Raw genomic sequence first — 17,869 nt, forward strand, 5'->3', positions numbered from 1 at the left:
ACTATGTATAAGTCAAAACAAACTGACTTTGTTTCTGCAGTAAACAAAAACTGTGCCCTAAGTGAAATTTTAAAAGTTTTTGTTTGTTAGGCACTCTCATAGTATCTTTCTAGTTAAGGGAGAGAAATATAGATGAAAGTAGTAAACTTAAGTGGTTTTATGTATGATTAACTATATCAAGAGTTTATCCATGTTGAAACAAAGAGATGTCAGAGATGTCTTTGTCTCCTAAACCTATGCTTCCAAGTATTTTAATGTTATTAAACTCTGATATACAAGGTATGTTTAAGAATTTTATACATGAAATATTTAAGAAATGTAGTTAATATGTTACATAATGAATAAAGATTCCAAAATATTTTTAAAGTATATTCAGAATAAGAAACTAAAATAAAAGGTTATTTTACAGAAATAAATCTATAGCCTTGTCCTTAATTTTCAAATTCAGAGAGATGTCTTAGTGATGCTTTATGTAACAAGGACCTAGAAATTTTAATTGGCAGGAAATCAGGAATTAGCCAATAATGCAATACAGTTTACCCTCCTCCCCCCACCCCATGTAGTCTTCCTAGAAGTATAATGATCCAATTTAATTCTAAGTAGCTTGCAGAAAATTTGTAGTCTTGTCTCTTGTTTGAAAACCGAAACTCGTTTGAATTGTTTACACACTGTATTATGGCCAGTGTAGGAAAGACTGTGGCAGCTCTGGATATTTTTAGACTGTACTAAAGAAGACTTTATGAGAACATCATAGATACAGTCATTTACAAATATTTGAGAAGTGATCTTATGGAAAAGTGAGTAGCCTTTTTTGATATTGCTTCAGAGGGCAGAATGTGTTTAAGATCCAAGGATACAAAATCTTATTCATTGGAATTTTGACAAATGGAGTAGTTGCTTTGCAGAGTAGTGAGCATCCGAGTGGTAGGAAGTGAACATCTGTTGCTACATGTTTTGATTTCAGCCTTCCAATATAACCGCATGAATTTTTCAGAACTCAGAATAAAGGTTTCAAACCTCTATTCCAGGAGGAGATATTAAATTACCAATATAATCATCCATCACCATCACCCTCTATTGCCAGTAATGTCATTTTATATGATATAAAGAGCTTTAGATTTCATTTGTGGGACTGAATTCTAGTCAGACTGTTTTGCTAATTGTGTGACTTTTGATATTCAAGGATTCAGTTTTTTTTTTCCTCTAAAATGATTACATAGGGCTAGACCATCTCAAGTCTCTATTTAAGTGAACTTTATTGAAGTATAATTTACATGCAATAAAATTCATCAAATGTAAGTGTATAGTTTGATGTGTTTTAACAAATGTATCTAGTTGTATAACCATCACCACAATCACAATACAGAGTATTTCTGTCACCCCCAAATTTTTGTCATGTCCCTTTGCAGTTCACCTTTCCACTTCCAGCAACCGTTCTGCTTTCTGTCACTGTAATGTTGCCTTTTTTAGAATTTCATAGAAATGGAATCATTAAGGTATGAGGCTTTTGTGTCTGGCTTCTTTCAGTTAGCATATTCACTCACTTTTTTTCTTTTTGGGAATTTTATTCTTAATTGTGGTAAAATAGATACAACATAAATTTACCATTTAAATGCATAGTTCTTGGCACTAAGTACATTGACAATACTCTGAACAATAACCACCATTTATTTCTTGAACTTTTTCATCCCAAACAGAAGCTTTGTACCTATTGAAAAATAGTTCCCCCTTTCTCCTTCCCCTGATAATCTGTATTCTACTTTCTGGCACTCGTATGAATTTGCCTCTTCTAGGCAACTCATATAAGTGGAATCATACAGTATTTGTCCTATTGTGTCTGGCTTATTTCGCTTAGCATAGTATCTTCAGGGTCATCCCTGTTGTAGCATTTATAATAATTTAGTTAGTTTTTATGGTAGTTGAATAATACTCTGTTTTATGTTTATACCAGTTTTCTTTATCTGTTCATCTGTTGACGGTCATTTTGGTTTTCTGCCTTTTGGCTATTATGAATAATGCTTCTGTGATCATTAACATACAAGGATCTGTTTGAATCCCTGTTTTTAATTCTTTGGCATATATACCTAGAAGTGGAGTTGCTCGATCATATGGTAATTCTGTTTAACTTTTTGAGGAACCACTAAAGTGTTTTCCACAGTGGCTGCACCATTTTACCTTCCCACCAGCAATGTACAAGGGTTCTAATAAATTTCTTTACTTCCTCACCAACTCTTGTTATTTTCTGTTTTGGGGGGGCGGTTATTTCTTGTTTTTTAGCAATAGCCATCCAGGAATTGGAGATGATATTTCATTGTGGTACCTAGGAATAAATTTAACCAAGAAGGTGAAAGACTTGCACTGAAAACTGTGAATCATTGTTTATTCATCTGTTGATGAAAGAAAGAAGACAAATAAATGGAAAGACAGCCTATGTTTACGGATTGGAAGACTTAATATTGTTAATATATCAATACTACCCAATATGATCTACAAAATTCTAACTTTTGCAAAAATGGGAAAGCTGATCCTGAAATTTATATGGAATTGCAAGGAGCCCTAAATATTAAAAACAATCTTAGAAGAACAGAGTTGAGGAAATCATGCTTCCCCAATTTGAAAACTTACTACAATACTAGAGTAATCAAAACAATATGGTAGTGTCATGAAGATAGACATACAGATCAATGGAGTAGAAATTTTGAGAGTCCAGAAATAAACCCATATGTCTGTGGCCAGTTGATTTTTGATATGGGTGCCAAGACCATTCGATGAGGAAAGAATAATCTCTTTGACAAATGGTGCTGGGAAAACTGTATATCCTTATGAAAAAGAATGAACTGGGACCCTCACCACATACCATATACAAAAATTAACTCAAAATGGATCTAAATAGAGATTTTATAGTTTTAAAATAACCGTTTTATGGTTTTAAAGTCATATAGCATTCTTAGAACACATGGATATATCTTCATGACCTTGGATTTGGCAATGGATTCTTGGATACGGATTCTTTCACGCCAAAAGCATGGACAACAAAAAGAAACAGGTAAATTGGACTTCATCAAAATTAAAGCCTTTGGGCATCAAAGGGCATTATCTAGAAGATGAAAAGGCAACTTACAAAATGATAGAAAATATTTGCATATTACATATTTGATAGGAGTTTAGCATCCAGAATATGTAAAGAGAACTCTTCAAGCTCAACAAAAAGACAACACAATTTAAAAATGTGCAAAGGATTGCTGCATTCTTTATGGTAACCAAGACGTGGAAACAACCTAAAGTGTCTAACAATAAATGGATAAAGATAGTGGGGGGGGGGTATGCACACACACACTGGAGTACTACTCAGCCACAAAAAAAGAATGAAATCTTGCCATTTGCAACAACATGGATGGACCTTGAGAGCATTATACTAACTGAAATAAATCAGAGAAAGACAAATACCATATGGTCTCACTTACATGTGAAATCTAAAAAAAAAACAACTCCTAGAGAACAGATTGGTGATTGCCAGAGATGGGGAGGGGGAGGTGAAATGAGATGAAAAGGAGTCAAAAGGTAAAAATTCCCAGTTACAGATAAGTCATGGGGATTTAATGTACAGCATGACAACTGTAATTACTGTATTGCATATTTAAAAGATAAGAGAGTAGATCTTAAAAGTTCTCATCACAAGAAAAATTTTGTAACCTTATAGTGACATGTTAACCAGACTTAATGTGGTGATCATGTCACAATATAAATAAATACTGAATCTTTACATTTTACACCTGAAACTAATATATTGTATATCAGTTGGCCTCAAAAATTTTTTTAAATGAAGGACTTGAATAAACATTTCTCTAAAGAAAATATACAAATGGACAACAAGTATATGAAAAGATACTCAGCATCATTAGTCCTTAGGGAAATGCAGGTCATGATGAGGTACCAATTCACACTCACTAAGATAGCTATAATAATAATAAAAAAAATAAGTGTTGGCAAGGAGATAGAGAAATTGGAACCGTTGTACACTGCTGGTGGAAATATAAAATGGTCAGCCGCTGTGGAAATTAGTGGCTCCTCAAAAAGTTAAACATAGAATTATCACATGACCTGCAATTCATCTTCCAGGTGTGTACCCAAAAGAATGGAAAACTGGTATTCAAACAAGTATGTGTACACACGTTTGTAGCAACATCATCCACAAAAAAGTGGACATAGCCCAAAAGTCTATCAGTGGGAGAATGGATAAACAAATTGTGGTATATGCATACAATGACATATTATTCAGCCACAAAAAGGATTGAAATACTTACACGTGCTTTACTATGGATGAACCTCTAAAACCTTAAGCTAAGTGAAGGAAGCCAGACACAAATTGCATATTATAGGATTCCATTTATATGAAGTATCCAGAATCGGTAAATCCATACAGACAGCAGATTGGTGTTTGCCGGAAGGTTGGGGTGGGAAAGGGGTGAGAAACTGCTTAACATGTAAGAGGTTTTACTTGGACTGAGGGAAATGTTTTAGAACTAGGTAGAATTGGTAGTTGCACAACATTTTGAATATCCTAAATGCCACCTAATTGTTCACTTTAAAATGATTATTTGAATTTTGCCTCAAATTGTTTAAAGAAAAAGAGACTACAGAAATGAAGGAATGAAGGTATGTATAAGGCTCAAGGAAATAACACATTTAGTTTGATTGCAGTAGAAGGTGGGAATAAGGGAGAATATATTACATCACAGTACATTTAGTTTGATTGCAGTAGAAGGTGGGAATAAGGGAGAATATATTACATCACAGTGCTGGACCCCATTGGTTAAGGTCAGGGTAGGACCAGAAGCAAGTGAGCTAGCTTTGTATGAGGAGCCTGAGAAGAATGGGAGCTTCCTCCCCCCGGGGCTGGGGCTGGGCATGTCTTAATTGTGGTCACATTGAGATGAATATTGGAAATTTGGATAGCATAATAGCTAATGAGGGTGACTCCCTCACAGTGAATTTTCAGGAGTGAAGGATCAAGGTGGTCTGCCTGTAACTGCTGGATACAACATACTAGTTATAATTGAGAAAAATGGAAAAAGATGGAAAAAAGATACACTATGCAAACACTAAGCAGAAGGCTGGAGTATCTGTATTAATATCACATAAAGTATATTTCAGAACAAGGAATAGTTCCTAGAATAGAGAAAATTATGATAGTAATAGGGTCAGTTCACAAAGAAGATCTAACTATCTTATTTAGGATTGTATGTATTTAGGAATATGTCTCTTAATGTATGTGCTCCTAACAATAGAGGAGTGTGAAGCTGAACTGATAGAACTGGAAGGTGAAATAGACAAATCCACAGTTATGGTTGGAATCTTCAGTACATCCCTGTCTCAGTAACGAATGAAACAAGTAGTTGGAAAATCATTATAGATGTAGAAGGCCTGTGCAATGTTATCACCCAACTTGACCTGCTTGGCCATTGATGCAACACTTTACCTAGTAACAGCAGAACACATATTCTTTCCAAGTGCACATAGAACACTTAAAAAGATCATATTTTGGGCCATAAAATGTTACCAAATTTAAAGTAATCAAAATCATACAAAGTATCTTCTTTGACTCTAACAGCATTCAGTTAGAAATGAATAATAGCTAAAAAAAATCCCCCAAATATTTGGAAATTAATGCATTTTTATCCGTGTATCAAAGAGAAAAATCTCAAAGGAAATTAGAATATATTGAATTAAATGAAGATACAACATTATCAAAATTTGTAGGATTCACCTAAAGCAGTATGTAGTGGAAAATTTATAGCATTGAATGCTTATATTAGGAAAAGAAATAAGTCCAAAACCAATATTCTAAGGTTAAGAAACTAGACATATAAGAGGAAATTCAACCTAAAGCAAGTAGAAGGAATAAGAAATAAAAAGTAGAAATCAGTGAAATTGAAAACTACAAAATGAAAATAGAGGGGCACCTGGGTGGCTCAGTCGGTTAAGGGTCTGCCTTTGGCTCAGGTCATGATACCTGGGTCCTGGGATCAAGCCCAGCTTCGGGCTCCCTGCTCAGCGAGGAGCCTGCTTCTCCCTCTCCCTCTCCCCCTGCTTGTGCTCGCGTGCTCTCTCTCTCAAATAAATCTAAAAACAAACAAATAGAGGAAATCCATGAAAACAAATGCTGGTTCTTTGAAATCATTAATAAAGTCGATAAACTTCTGTCTAGACTGACTAAAGAGAGAAGAAACAGTAACCAATGTAAGGGATGGCTTTGACTTCTGACAGATGGAGCCAAGTTGTCTTGTCTCGTTTTCTGGAGTTGTTCTTCATGGTGTTATATTTCCTGTAAATTAGATTCAGTTAGAAAATTTTAACATCTAGATGATGGATAATGTTGTGAATTTTATTTTGCTTTAAATCTGGAAGCACATAACATAAATTGTTCCCACTATAGTAATACTGAGTTTGATTACCATGCTGAGTTTGGTTATCACAGCCTCTCTGCCTTGTAAAGATAAGGTTTCTTCTATGCAACTATTAGGTAATCTTTTGGGAAATACTTTTGTATCAAATAAATATCTTATCCTCTATTCACCTTTTACCTAATGGTTTTCGCATCCACTGACTGGGTTTCCAAAATGGTGATTTTCATATTTTCTCATTTTTTCTACCCATACTAGCTAATGTTCCTCTATAAAGAGACCTTTCTCTTTTTTCCTCTTTAATTTATTATACTCACTCACTGTGGACTATCATATCACTCCAGATTCATGGACTTGTGTTTGTTTAATGTTCCATAATTTTTAATGATTTTTAATGCTGTTGTTACAGTGATAGGCCATACTTATTTCACAATAATATATTTAACTTTTGAGCAGCAGTTTTTAAAAGGTAAATTTTTATTTTTAATTACTTTTGATCATTGATGTTCTTTAAAGCATTTCCTTTTTTTTTTTTTTCTTTAAAGATTATTTTAGAGGGTGCCTGGGCGGCTCAGTCAGTTAAGCGTCTGCCTTCAGCTCAGGTCATGATCTCGGGGTCCTGGGATCAAGCCCCACATCGGGCTCCCTGCTCAGCCACGGAGCCTGCTTCTCTCTCTTTTCCCCACTTGTGTTTTCTCTTGCTATCTCTGTCTCTCTCAAGTAAATAAAATCTTTTTTCTTAATTATTTTTTTAAAGATTTTATTTATTTGAGAGAGAGAGAATGGAAGAGAAAGAGCATGAGAGGGGGGAGGGTCAGAGGGAGAAGCAGACTCCCTGCTGAGCAGGGAGCCCGATGCGGGACTCAATCCTGGGACTCCAGGATCATGACCTGAGCCGAAGGCAGTCGCTTAACCAACTGAGCCACCCAGGCGCCCTAAAAATTATTTTTGAGAGAGCACAAATGCATGCCAGTAGGGGGAGGAGCAGAGGGTGAGGGAGAGGAAGGGGAAAGAATCTCAAGCAGACTCTTCACTGAGGTAGAAGCTGACTTGGGGCTTGATCTCACAGCCCCAAGATCATGACCTGCACCGAAACCAAGAGTTGGACACTCAACTGACTGAGCCACCCAGGCACCCCTAAAAAGCATTTCTGCAGTCAGAAGTAACGATTGTGTTTGACAGGTCATTGATTTCATTTTATGCTGACCTTGATAGCTTGAACCTGATATTGTTGGTTTTCAAAAATGATCTAGTAAGTTTATTAGCAAATTTAGTATTTAGTACACTAAATAAAATTTACTACTTAGTATTTAGTAGTATTACAGTAAATATTAAATATTAAACTAGCCATAAGATAAAACCAAGCATTAAGATTAAACTGTTTCTGTATTTGTTTTACATGTTCCATGAAGCCCACAGAAGTAGAAATAATCCAATGATATTTCATGTAGTTGCATGTTTGACTCTGACCCTTTTGAGTATGGTGGGGCATGAATATATTTTTAGACAATATTTCCTGGTAACCAACTGTTTTTGAGTCTTGCTTAATGTAGTTAATAAAAGTTTTTTTGCCATTCAGGTTATTCTGAATAAGCAGTTTGTCCAGCAGTTTGTTGGCTAGGATTAAGCATAAACAAGAATTTTAATAGTTAAAGCTGCTGAGTGCTGAAATGACTGCCTTTTTGAAGTTCTCCGGACCTTTGTACTAGGAAGTACTTAAGGGGAGGCTAGAAAAGATTTCTTCTGACATTCCTTCCTTTTCTTATAATTCCAGAAGAAAACATGAAAGAATTATGTGATACTTTTAAGAACCAAGGGTTTGGGGCACCTGGGTAGCTCAGTCAGTTAAGCATCTGCCGTCAGCTCAGACCATGATCTCTGGGTCCTGGGATCAAGCCTATTGTTGGGCTCCCTGGTTAGCAGGGAGTCTGCTTCTCTCTCTGTCCCTCCCCACTGCTTGTGCTTGCTCGCTGGCTCACTCTCTCTCAAATAAATAAAATCTTAAAAAAAAGAAAAAACACCAAGGATTTGATATGAGGAATAAAAACTAATCTTAAAATGAACACACAAGTAAAGGTTCATAAACCAAAAACAACCTTTCTCAGTGGAAGTTGTGAGATCTAGATAATTTATTTTAGAAAAAGTATTCAGCAGCATTAGGAATTACCCCACACCTGATTTACCTAGTGCATTGCTTGTATTTGTGAATATGGAAGTTAATGTTTAACATATCCTCCTGCATTCTAAACCTCTAGCTCTACTTCAGTGACATTTCAAGAAAAAGCCATTTAATTTGTAATTATTGGTAAGTTTACATAAGTCTTTCTAAAAATTCAAATTGAGTAATGACTTTACATATTTTGTAAACACTTTAACACTGTTCATCAATATGCCTATAAATCCGGACAGAAGTTTTCTTCCAAAACTAATTTTGACATTAGTCTAAAATTAAACGTTTTACATTCATATGTAGTCATCTTTTCTTATCAGCTTAAGTATACGAGTGTTCACTTTAATGGAAGTAATTGTTTTCTTAACATTTTCTTCAGCATTAAAAAAAAATCTTGCAGTTTGAGTATATAAATAAGCAGAAACAACCTTCTGCCTTATAGGATATATATATATTTTTAAGATGTTGGGAACAAATCATTTTAAAAGGATATACCAATTTTTCAAAAAAAATTCAGTGTGGTAGATCTTTAAATAGTACATCCATATTGCTTGGATTCTTTTTAAAATAGCTATTTGGAGCATGTGGTACGGAGGATTACAGACATCTTTTTGGGGTCATATGCTGAGGCTGAGAGCAAGATATAACTTTTTAATTGAAGTACTGTTGACATATAATATTAAGTTAACTTCAGATGTACAACAGTGTTTCTGGGATTCTATACATTACAAAATGCTCATCACAATAAAAGTGTATTACATTATTATTCACTGTATCCCTTATGCTGTTCTTTTTCATCCTGTGACTTATTTTAAAACTGGGAGTTTTGTACTGCTTAATCCCCTTTACCTATTTCACACATCCCACCTCTCCCCCCAACCTTTGACAACCACTCATATTTATGAGTCTGTTTCTCTGTTGCTACTGTTGTTGTAAGATACAATTTTTTACTTAATTTTTTTCTGCTATGATTTTATTTTGTGGTACAGAATCCAGTCTGGACTACTTGCCTTGTGTAATAATAGTTTTTTCAAGTGCTTTAGATGTGACAATAGATATGTACCATATTCCATACTACTATAAATTTTATTTTTGAAACAAATAGATTTTATAGGTTATTTTTGCAACATTCACTTACCACTACCTATGCTTAACATACAGTATATAATAGAGGGGGTGTTGTTGTTTAATCAAAGCATAGTTGACATCAGTTTCAGGTATACAACATAATGATTCAAAAATTCTATGCATTTTGAAATGCTCACTGCAATAAGTGTAGTTATCATCTGTCACCATACAAAGTTATTATTATTGACTGTATTCCCTGTACTGTACTTTGTATTGTTTTTTTCTTTCCTTTTTTTGGTGGGGGAGGGACAGAGGGAAAGGGAGAGAGAGAGAATCTTAAGCAGTCTCCATGCCCAGCGTGGAGCCTGACGTAGAGCTCAGTCTAATGACCCTGAGATCATGACCTGAGCCGAAATCAAGAGTCGGATGCTTAACTGATTGAGGGGAGCCTGGGTGGCTCAGTCGTTAAGCATCTGCCTTCCGCTCAGGTCATGGTCCCAGGGTCCTGGGATTGAGCCCCACATCAGGCTCCCTGCTCAGCAGGAAGCCTGCTTCTCCCTCTCCCACTCCCCCTGCTTGTGTTCCCTCTCTCACTTTGTCTCTCTCTGTCAAATAAATAAATAAAATCTTACCAAAAAAAAAAAAGTCAGATGCTTAACTGACTGAGCCACCCAGGCACCCCATATTGTTGTTTTTTGAACCAAGAGTTGACCAGCTAATTTATTCAGCAAATAATTGTTTGCTCACTTACTATGAAAAGCACAGTTTAGTTCTGACAGTACAGTAGCAAATCAGCCAAACTTTCTGGCGTTGCTTGTATATATAGAGATAGATATTTTAAAAATTAATTGCACGGTTAATTATTTAATTAGAGTTGTGATAAATACTACAAAAGAGAATATAGAGTTCCATGAAATGTGTGGATTCCTGAATAGGACGTATTATCAGGTTCTGAAGTTAGTTGCTTATTTTATAATTATATTCAGGGAATATCTTTTTTTTTAATGATTTTATGTATTTATTTATTTGACAGAGAGAGACACAGCGAGAGAAGGAACCCAGGCAGAGGGAGAGAGAGAGGGAGAAGCAGGCTTCCCGCTGAGCAGAGAGCCCAATGCGGGGCTCGATCCAAGGACCCTGGGACCATGACCTGAGCCGAAGGCAGATGCTTAACAACTGAGCCACCCAGGCGCCTCTAAATTCAGGGAATATCTGGATACATCTGTGTAGACAATCCTTTTTTCCAGTTGGATTTTTTTTTTCACTTCATAATACAGGAAACCTCTCCAAATACAGATTTTTGCTTTTCACTGTATCACTCATGTATCCTTCAAATATTGAATGTGAGAATTTATTTTTTTGTTTTACTCAAGACACAAGCAAGAAAGATTACTAAGGGTTTTACCGTTATTCATCTTACCTTTGTAACTTTTGTAACACCAGAAAAGCATACGGGATTGAAAGGCAGAGACTTCACCTACTAAAAACAATTTGTTTCATTGGAATGGGATTGCTAGTAACACAGAAACATTAAGAGATTCATTGACTTGGGGTGCCTGGGTGGCTCAGTCATTAAGCGTCTGCCTTCTGCTCAGGTCATGATCTCAGGGTCCTGGGATCGAGTCCCGCATCTGGTTCCCTGCTCAGTGGGAAGCCTGCTTCTCCCTCTACCACTCCCCCTGCTTGTGTTACCTCTCTCGCTGTGTATCTCTCTGTCAAATAAATAATAAAATCTTTAAAAAAAAAAAAAAGAGATTCATTGACTCAAGTGAATTTGATATTAAGGGAAGTCATTCATTATTTGTAGACTTTTGAATAAATTATCCCTTGCTGGCTTATTAGCCATCATAATTGTAGCAGTTTTCATTTGATGATAAGTCATGTATTTGTCCAGGTTACTAATGTGAATATGAAATAAACTTTTCTAAGAATTTATTATAAGAATGTTATGTGAGATATTTAGCTTATTTTTAGATGCTTAGATTTTTAATACTATGCCATTAATTCTTAGAACAGTACATATTAAAACAGTATATTAATCTCTTAAAAAATAATATTTCAATCCTTATATGGCTTAAAAGTTTAAAAACATGGGCTCTCTAGTCCATACGCCAATTTGAACAGAGATGCCAATTGCTGTGTGACTTTGCTAGGTCTTTTTAGTTTCCTTATTATTAGAGTAGAAATTGTGGTGAATGTTGAATGAGAGTACAAAGCACTTAGCATGTGCCGGCCACGTAATGAAGACTCAGTAGATATTAGTTGCTATCATCATCGTCATTTTCATCATAAACTTAAAAAAAAAATAAAACTGTTTTAGAGTGAGTGGAACAGGAACATCTTAAAACAGCAGCATCGGGAATGGTGGAGGTTTGGGCACAGTGAGTGAGATAGCTGCTATTAAATCTCTGAGCTTCTCCTGGCTTTGATGGTTTTCTTTCTTCCTCTCCAAAGTTTCTCATTCTTTTCCTGACCTCAAGTCAACCTCATAAAAGCCCAGTTTTTGTTTTGGTTTGTATTTAGTTTTTGCTATAATGTTGGTTTCAGGATTTTGATTGTTTTGTTTTTGTTTTTTTGTCTGTTTTGTCTGGAAAAACTATAAAAAGAGGTAGACCAGCCATATTCAGTTCTCCTAAATAGACATGGAACTGGGAATTTTTGCTCCTCAGTGTTCACCTGTTTCACGGCCCCTGCCCCTCCTGGCACTTCGTCCTGGTAAGGAACTGGCAGTGCCCTCCTGTGCTGCAGGTTTTTTCGGGCTTTGTGGTACCAATCACCTTTCCTGACACCTCTTTTTCCACTGTGAGTGAGTTAAACAGTTTCACAAAAACAAAAAAAACACCCTGTTTTATAAATAACACTTTCTTTTTTCCTGTGTAAAATTTAAAAAAAAATGGAAACGGGTAGTTTACAGTGCACAGCGGCATTTTTTTGACATCGTCACTTTGATGCCAATTCTTCCACTCACTGGTTGTGTGTACTTAGACAAGTTACTTAACCTCTTTGTGCTGTAGTTTGTCCTGTGTATAATAGAGGGTTGTTAGGACTTGAGGGAATTGATACTCTAGGGTAATGCCTGGCACATAGTGACTGCTCAGTAAATGGTATACCTATTATTAGGATTAGTATTAACATTATTCCATTATTATTATTCTACCAGCTTGCTTGGCAAATGTCACAGGCTGCTGCTAGTAATAAAAACCAAAGCTTAGAGCTCAAACTGACATGGCAAAATTTTTAATAGACTAAACGTTGACAGAAGTATCACTTTCCTATTTAGTTCTGCAAAAATTTGAACCAAGAAAAAAATTTTGAACCAAGAAAATTGGAAATGGTAGAAATAAGGACCAAAAATGGATTCAATTGCAGAAGCTCTAATGGGTCATATTTGAAATGGACCAGAACCCAGACAATAATAAAACTTCTAAATCACTAAATTTAATCTTATTTCTAAAATTTATCGTACATTACTCAGGGTTCTCCAGAGACAGAATCAGTAGGGGAAACACACACACACACACACACACACAGTTTTATTGAGAGTAAACGGCTCATGCCATTATGAAGGCTGAGAAGCCCCACGTCTGCCGTCTGCAGTCAGGAGACCTGGGAAAGCCAGTGGCATAATTCTAGTTAAAGTTCAAAGGCCTAAGAGCCAGGGAAGCTGATGGTGTAAATTCCAGTCCAAAGGTAGGAGAAGACCCATATCCCAGCTCAAGCAGGCAGGCAGGCAGGGAGTGAATCCCCCCTTCCTCCACCTTTTGTTCTATTCTGGCCCTCAATGGATTGGATGATGTCCACCCACATTGGGAGGGCAATCTACTGAGTCATCTGGAAACACCCTCAGACACACCCAGAAGTAATGTTTAATCTGGGCCCCATGGCCTAGTCAAATTAACACATAGAATTAACCATCATAAGTCAAACCTTTGACAACTTGACAACCATGTGCATCTCCTTAAACCATACTTAGTCTCCACATGAAGACAACAAGGTCATAATTCTGCCTAACATGATACGATTAGCCTGTGCACAACTGAAAATGCACGAATGCCTTCCCCAGAACAGAAGTTAAAGTTTTTCAGTGATGTTTTCTTGATGTCTTATAACTTAAATACTATGATGTAAAATTAACAATTGTTAAATACTTTGATATAGAGTCAGTGCATCTTATATAAGGAAATAAAAGAGGAAAGAAAACACACATATTCATAGCAAAATTAGAAGGAAATACTCAAGACAGTTACAGTCTACATTTATGTCATGTGGTCATAGCTACTATTTATAACTGCCATCTTCCACTGCCCACTCTGTTCCCTTTGATTTCCACAAGGACTTCTGCTGGTTTTGATTCTTTGTCTGGTGAGGTGACCGAGACCTTCATTCCTGAGGAGTCTGGGCCATTAGTAATCCTTCGTAATTTTTCATTGACCTTAATCACAGGGCAAGATAATACTAAGAGACACTCTAAAGGATCTTTTGTGTTCCATATATATTCTTCATTTCCACCTCTTGATTCCTGTATTTGTGAATTTTGATTGTGGGAGAAAAGGCACTGTATATTGGACACTGATTCAGAGCACATTCATCATTCTGGAGAACCTTGCCCCAGCCCTGCAAGATGCCATTTGCACTGTAATTTAGTCTTCAAAAGGTCATTCCACCGTTCTATCAAGTCAGCTGCTTCAGAATGTTAGGAAACAAGGCAAGACTAGTGAATTCCATGAGCATGGGCCCATTTTTGCACTTCTTTTGATATTAGGTGAATTTTTTTGATCAGAAGCAATGCTTTGTGGAATACCATGACAATGAATAAGGCATTTTGTAAGTCCGTAGGTAGTAGTTTTGACAAAAGCATTTATGTGCAGGGAGGGCAAATCCATATCCAAAGTATTTATTCCAGTAAGAACAAAATGCTGCCCCTTCCATGATGAAAGCAGTTCAGTGTAAGCAACCCACCACTAGATAGCTGGCTAGTCACCCTAGGGAATGATGTCACATCAGGGGCTCAGGGTTGGTCTTTGCTGCTGGCAGATTGGACTCTTAGCAGTGGCCATAACCTCGGTGAATGGAAGTCTGTGTTGCTGAGCCCACACATAACCTCCATCCCTCCCACTATGGCTGCTTTGTTCATAAGCCTATTGGTGGCTGAGGAAAGAGGCTGACTGGTATCCACAAAATGGGTCATCCTATCCAATTGATTTTTAAAATCCTCTGTGGAGGTCACCCTTTGGTGAGCATTCCCATAGGGCACAAATAAACGTCTTCATGTTTTTTAGCCCATTCAGAGAGGTCTGTCTACATCTTCCGTGGACTTCTTTGTCACCACTTTTCCCTTCCTCTACATTAAACCAAGGCATATCTGGCATTTCCAGTTTACTCACTGTGGGCCAACTTTTGGTCCATGTTTCAGCCAACCAAACAAATGCTAGAACCTTTTCTAACTCCCTAAGTTGTAACACTAAATGCAGAATCTCTGTTTAGTGAGCCTATATGAATATTAAGAACTGATTCCCATGAAAGTACATTTTGTCCAGTAAAAATGCATATGAATATAATTGGACAGGGCTAATTGCCATTTAGAAAATTGATAGTTGAAGTTGACTTAGTGGAGTTAAGAGTCATTGTGAATACTTTATGCCTTTACATACAAACTATATTAGATAGTAGATGAAATCACATAGGATGAATCTAGAAAATAAGAAAACAGAAAGCTTGACAGAAAACACAATATTGAAACCCTAGGGACTGATAGACACATACACATGTGCATATAGTCATACATACCTATATGAAGTAGTAGAATTGGCAGAGGCAGCAGGGAAGATAAGTAGTAGAACTATGGAGGAGTAGCACCTCAAAATCTAAGTAAAAAGTTTTAAGCCTGGTCAGTTGTGTTAAATTCCATAGACTGTCTAGTGAAAGTAAGAGCTGAATAAAAGGACCTACTTACCATTGAGTTTTTATATCATTAGTGCATATTGATGTTGTTAGTGATGAGAGCAGTTCCAAATATTTGAGAACTAACGCTAGTTTACAGTGGATTGAGGAACAATCCTCAAATCAATGGGAAGTATGAAAGAAGAAATAATATGTGTAAACTATGGAATTTAGAATTTGTCCCTTGAACAATAGAGGGCAATTAGAAATTTTGTAAATTTTATTGATAAAAATGTGTTCCCAATATTAGTACAGTTTTGGGGAGGTTTCTTTGGTGCTTGCTTATATCATTTGGTTTATATGAGATCTCATGATTCCATTCTCAAATGGGCCATCTGGGCTTGATGTTTTCCTGGGGATCTCTTAATTTAGAATCTTGGCAAACAAACCTGGACTACAGGTGTCAGGCTTGACACTAGGACAGAAAATTCTAGTATTACTCATGAAATAAGCATGATCTCATTAAACAAAAATTATGGCACCTGGCACTTTGGATGTGGTCATTCCAAAAGAGTGCCTTTTTCCTGTTTAGTAAGGTAAGTATTTACTAAAGTGATATACCTGTTGCAGATATACTCCTTGTATAGAAATACTGTTTTAATAGTACCAGAAAATTCCTAGGAGAAATAATGTGTACTACATTGAATTAAAACGTCCTCATTTGTTTCATAAATAAACTATTCATTTAAAAAATCATCTTTTTTGGGTAGCTGGGGCAAGGGAGTATCATGTTTTAATTAAACATTTAATAGTTTTTAAATAAAGTTTTATTTTGACATTGGTCTTACTCCTAATGCATTAAAGAGTGAAAGGAACTATTTACTCAAGCTAGTTCAGTAGGAGATGATTCTCTGTGACTATTTTGGAATTTTAAGTTGTTTCTTTTCTTTACTGTGAATTAAATGTGAACTGATAGTTTCTTTTAGGAAGTCTTACATAATGGTGAATTAGATGTCTTTTTGCTTTTTTAGAACAACTTTTATAGAAACTGGTTTAAAAAGGGATTTCTTAAGTGGCTACATTGGTATTCACATTAAAGAGCAGGAAAGGAAATGGAAAGGTTTTGTGCTTCCCTGGTTAATTTCTTTGAGCAGCATCTTCTTTTTCTGTTTCCAGCAGTGATTTTCATGCATATCGTTGAAGAGTTCTACATTTCTAAGAGCAAAGACATTTTTATTCTGTTGGGATTTAGGATGGTTTACATTATTGTGGATGCCCTATTTTTATTTAAAAATTTGTATTTGAAAATAAAATTTTCAGTAAATGCGTATTTCCATATTGTATGACAGTGCTGTCCCATTGCAATATAATGTGAGCCACATACGCATTTTAAAATGCCATGTTAAAAGGAGTAATAATTACAGGTGAAATTAATATTCTTAAACTCAGTGTGTGTAAAATATTATTTCAGCCTGTAATCAATATAAAAATTATGAGATATTTTGCCTTTTCTTTCATATTAAGTCTTCAAAATTCAGTTTGTATTTACACTTAGATTCTTTCTCATTTGGACTAGCAACGTTTCAAGTGTGGGGTAGCCACATGTGGCTAATGGCTACACTGTTGTACAGGGCATGTCTATAGAGTCAGAACAAATTCTTAGTATCTGGATGGATGGAAAGATAAAAGGAGATATTTATCTTTGTGAATTGGATTTGATTAGTATAATAACTAGTTACCAACATAGAATAATGTGTGCCATCAATAGATGCCAAGTCTGGACTTTTTTATTCTTTGGAAAGTTATTTGGAGTAGATAAACTAGAAGTAGTGGGTAGATGGAACTTTTACACTTGGTTGCCCTTAACAACTGTATTGTGTAATTGCATTTATTTATATTATATGTACATGTTCATACTTCTATGAAATTTCACTATATGTCTATAACTTGTAGCATAAATGCAATTCCAACTACAATGAAGATTTTGTGCTGCAACTAGAGAAGGAATTGGTCCAAGCCCGTCTGAGTGAAGCTGAGTCTCAGTGTGCACTAAAGGAGATGCAGGATAAAGTCCTGGATATAGAGAAGGTGAGGACAATATAAATACTGTCACTCCCAAATTAGAGGGAACATTGTGATGGATGTGCTTATTGAACAGTTAAATTGGACTTAGTGGTTTTTTTTTTTTAAAGATTTATTTATTTATTTATTTGAGAGAGAGAAAATGAGATAGAGAGAACATGAGAGGGGGGAGGGTCAGAGGGAGAAGCAGACTCCCTGCCGAGCAGGGAGCCCGATGCGGGACTCGATCCCGGGACTCCAGGATCATGACCTGCCCCGAAGGCAG

The 17,869-nt window shown here is 36.0% G+C and overlaps 1 protein-coding gene across 13 annotated transcripts in view; it reads left to right on the top strand.

Moving 5' to 3' along the window:
• Positions 1-17,869, top strand: part of EVI5 (ecotropic viral integration site 5) — a 196,548-nt gene that overhangs the window by 94,002 nt on the left and 84,677 nt on the right. For all 13 annotated transcript variants that reach the window (XR_003208420.2, XM_025872195.2, XM_025872197.2 and 10 more), the window contains one exon: positions 17,476-17,610. Coding sequence is in view for 12 of the 13 variants with exons in the window: in XM_025872195.2 (XP_025727980.1) it covers positions 17,476-17,610 (135 nt within the window). In the remaining variant the exon portion in view is untranslated. The remainder of the gene's footprint in view (positions 1-17,475; positions 17,611-17,869) is intronic.

Source organism: Callorhinus ursinus, unplaced genomic scaffold (assembly GCF_003265705.2).
Source record: "Callorhinus ursinus isolate GAN/ISIS: 27379988/994484 unplaced genomic scaffold, GSC_fseal_2.0 scaffold9, whole genome shotgun sequence".
Taxonomy (NCBI): Eukaryota; Metazoa; Chordata; class Mammalia; order Carnivora; family Otariidae; genus Callorhinus; species Callorhinus ursinus.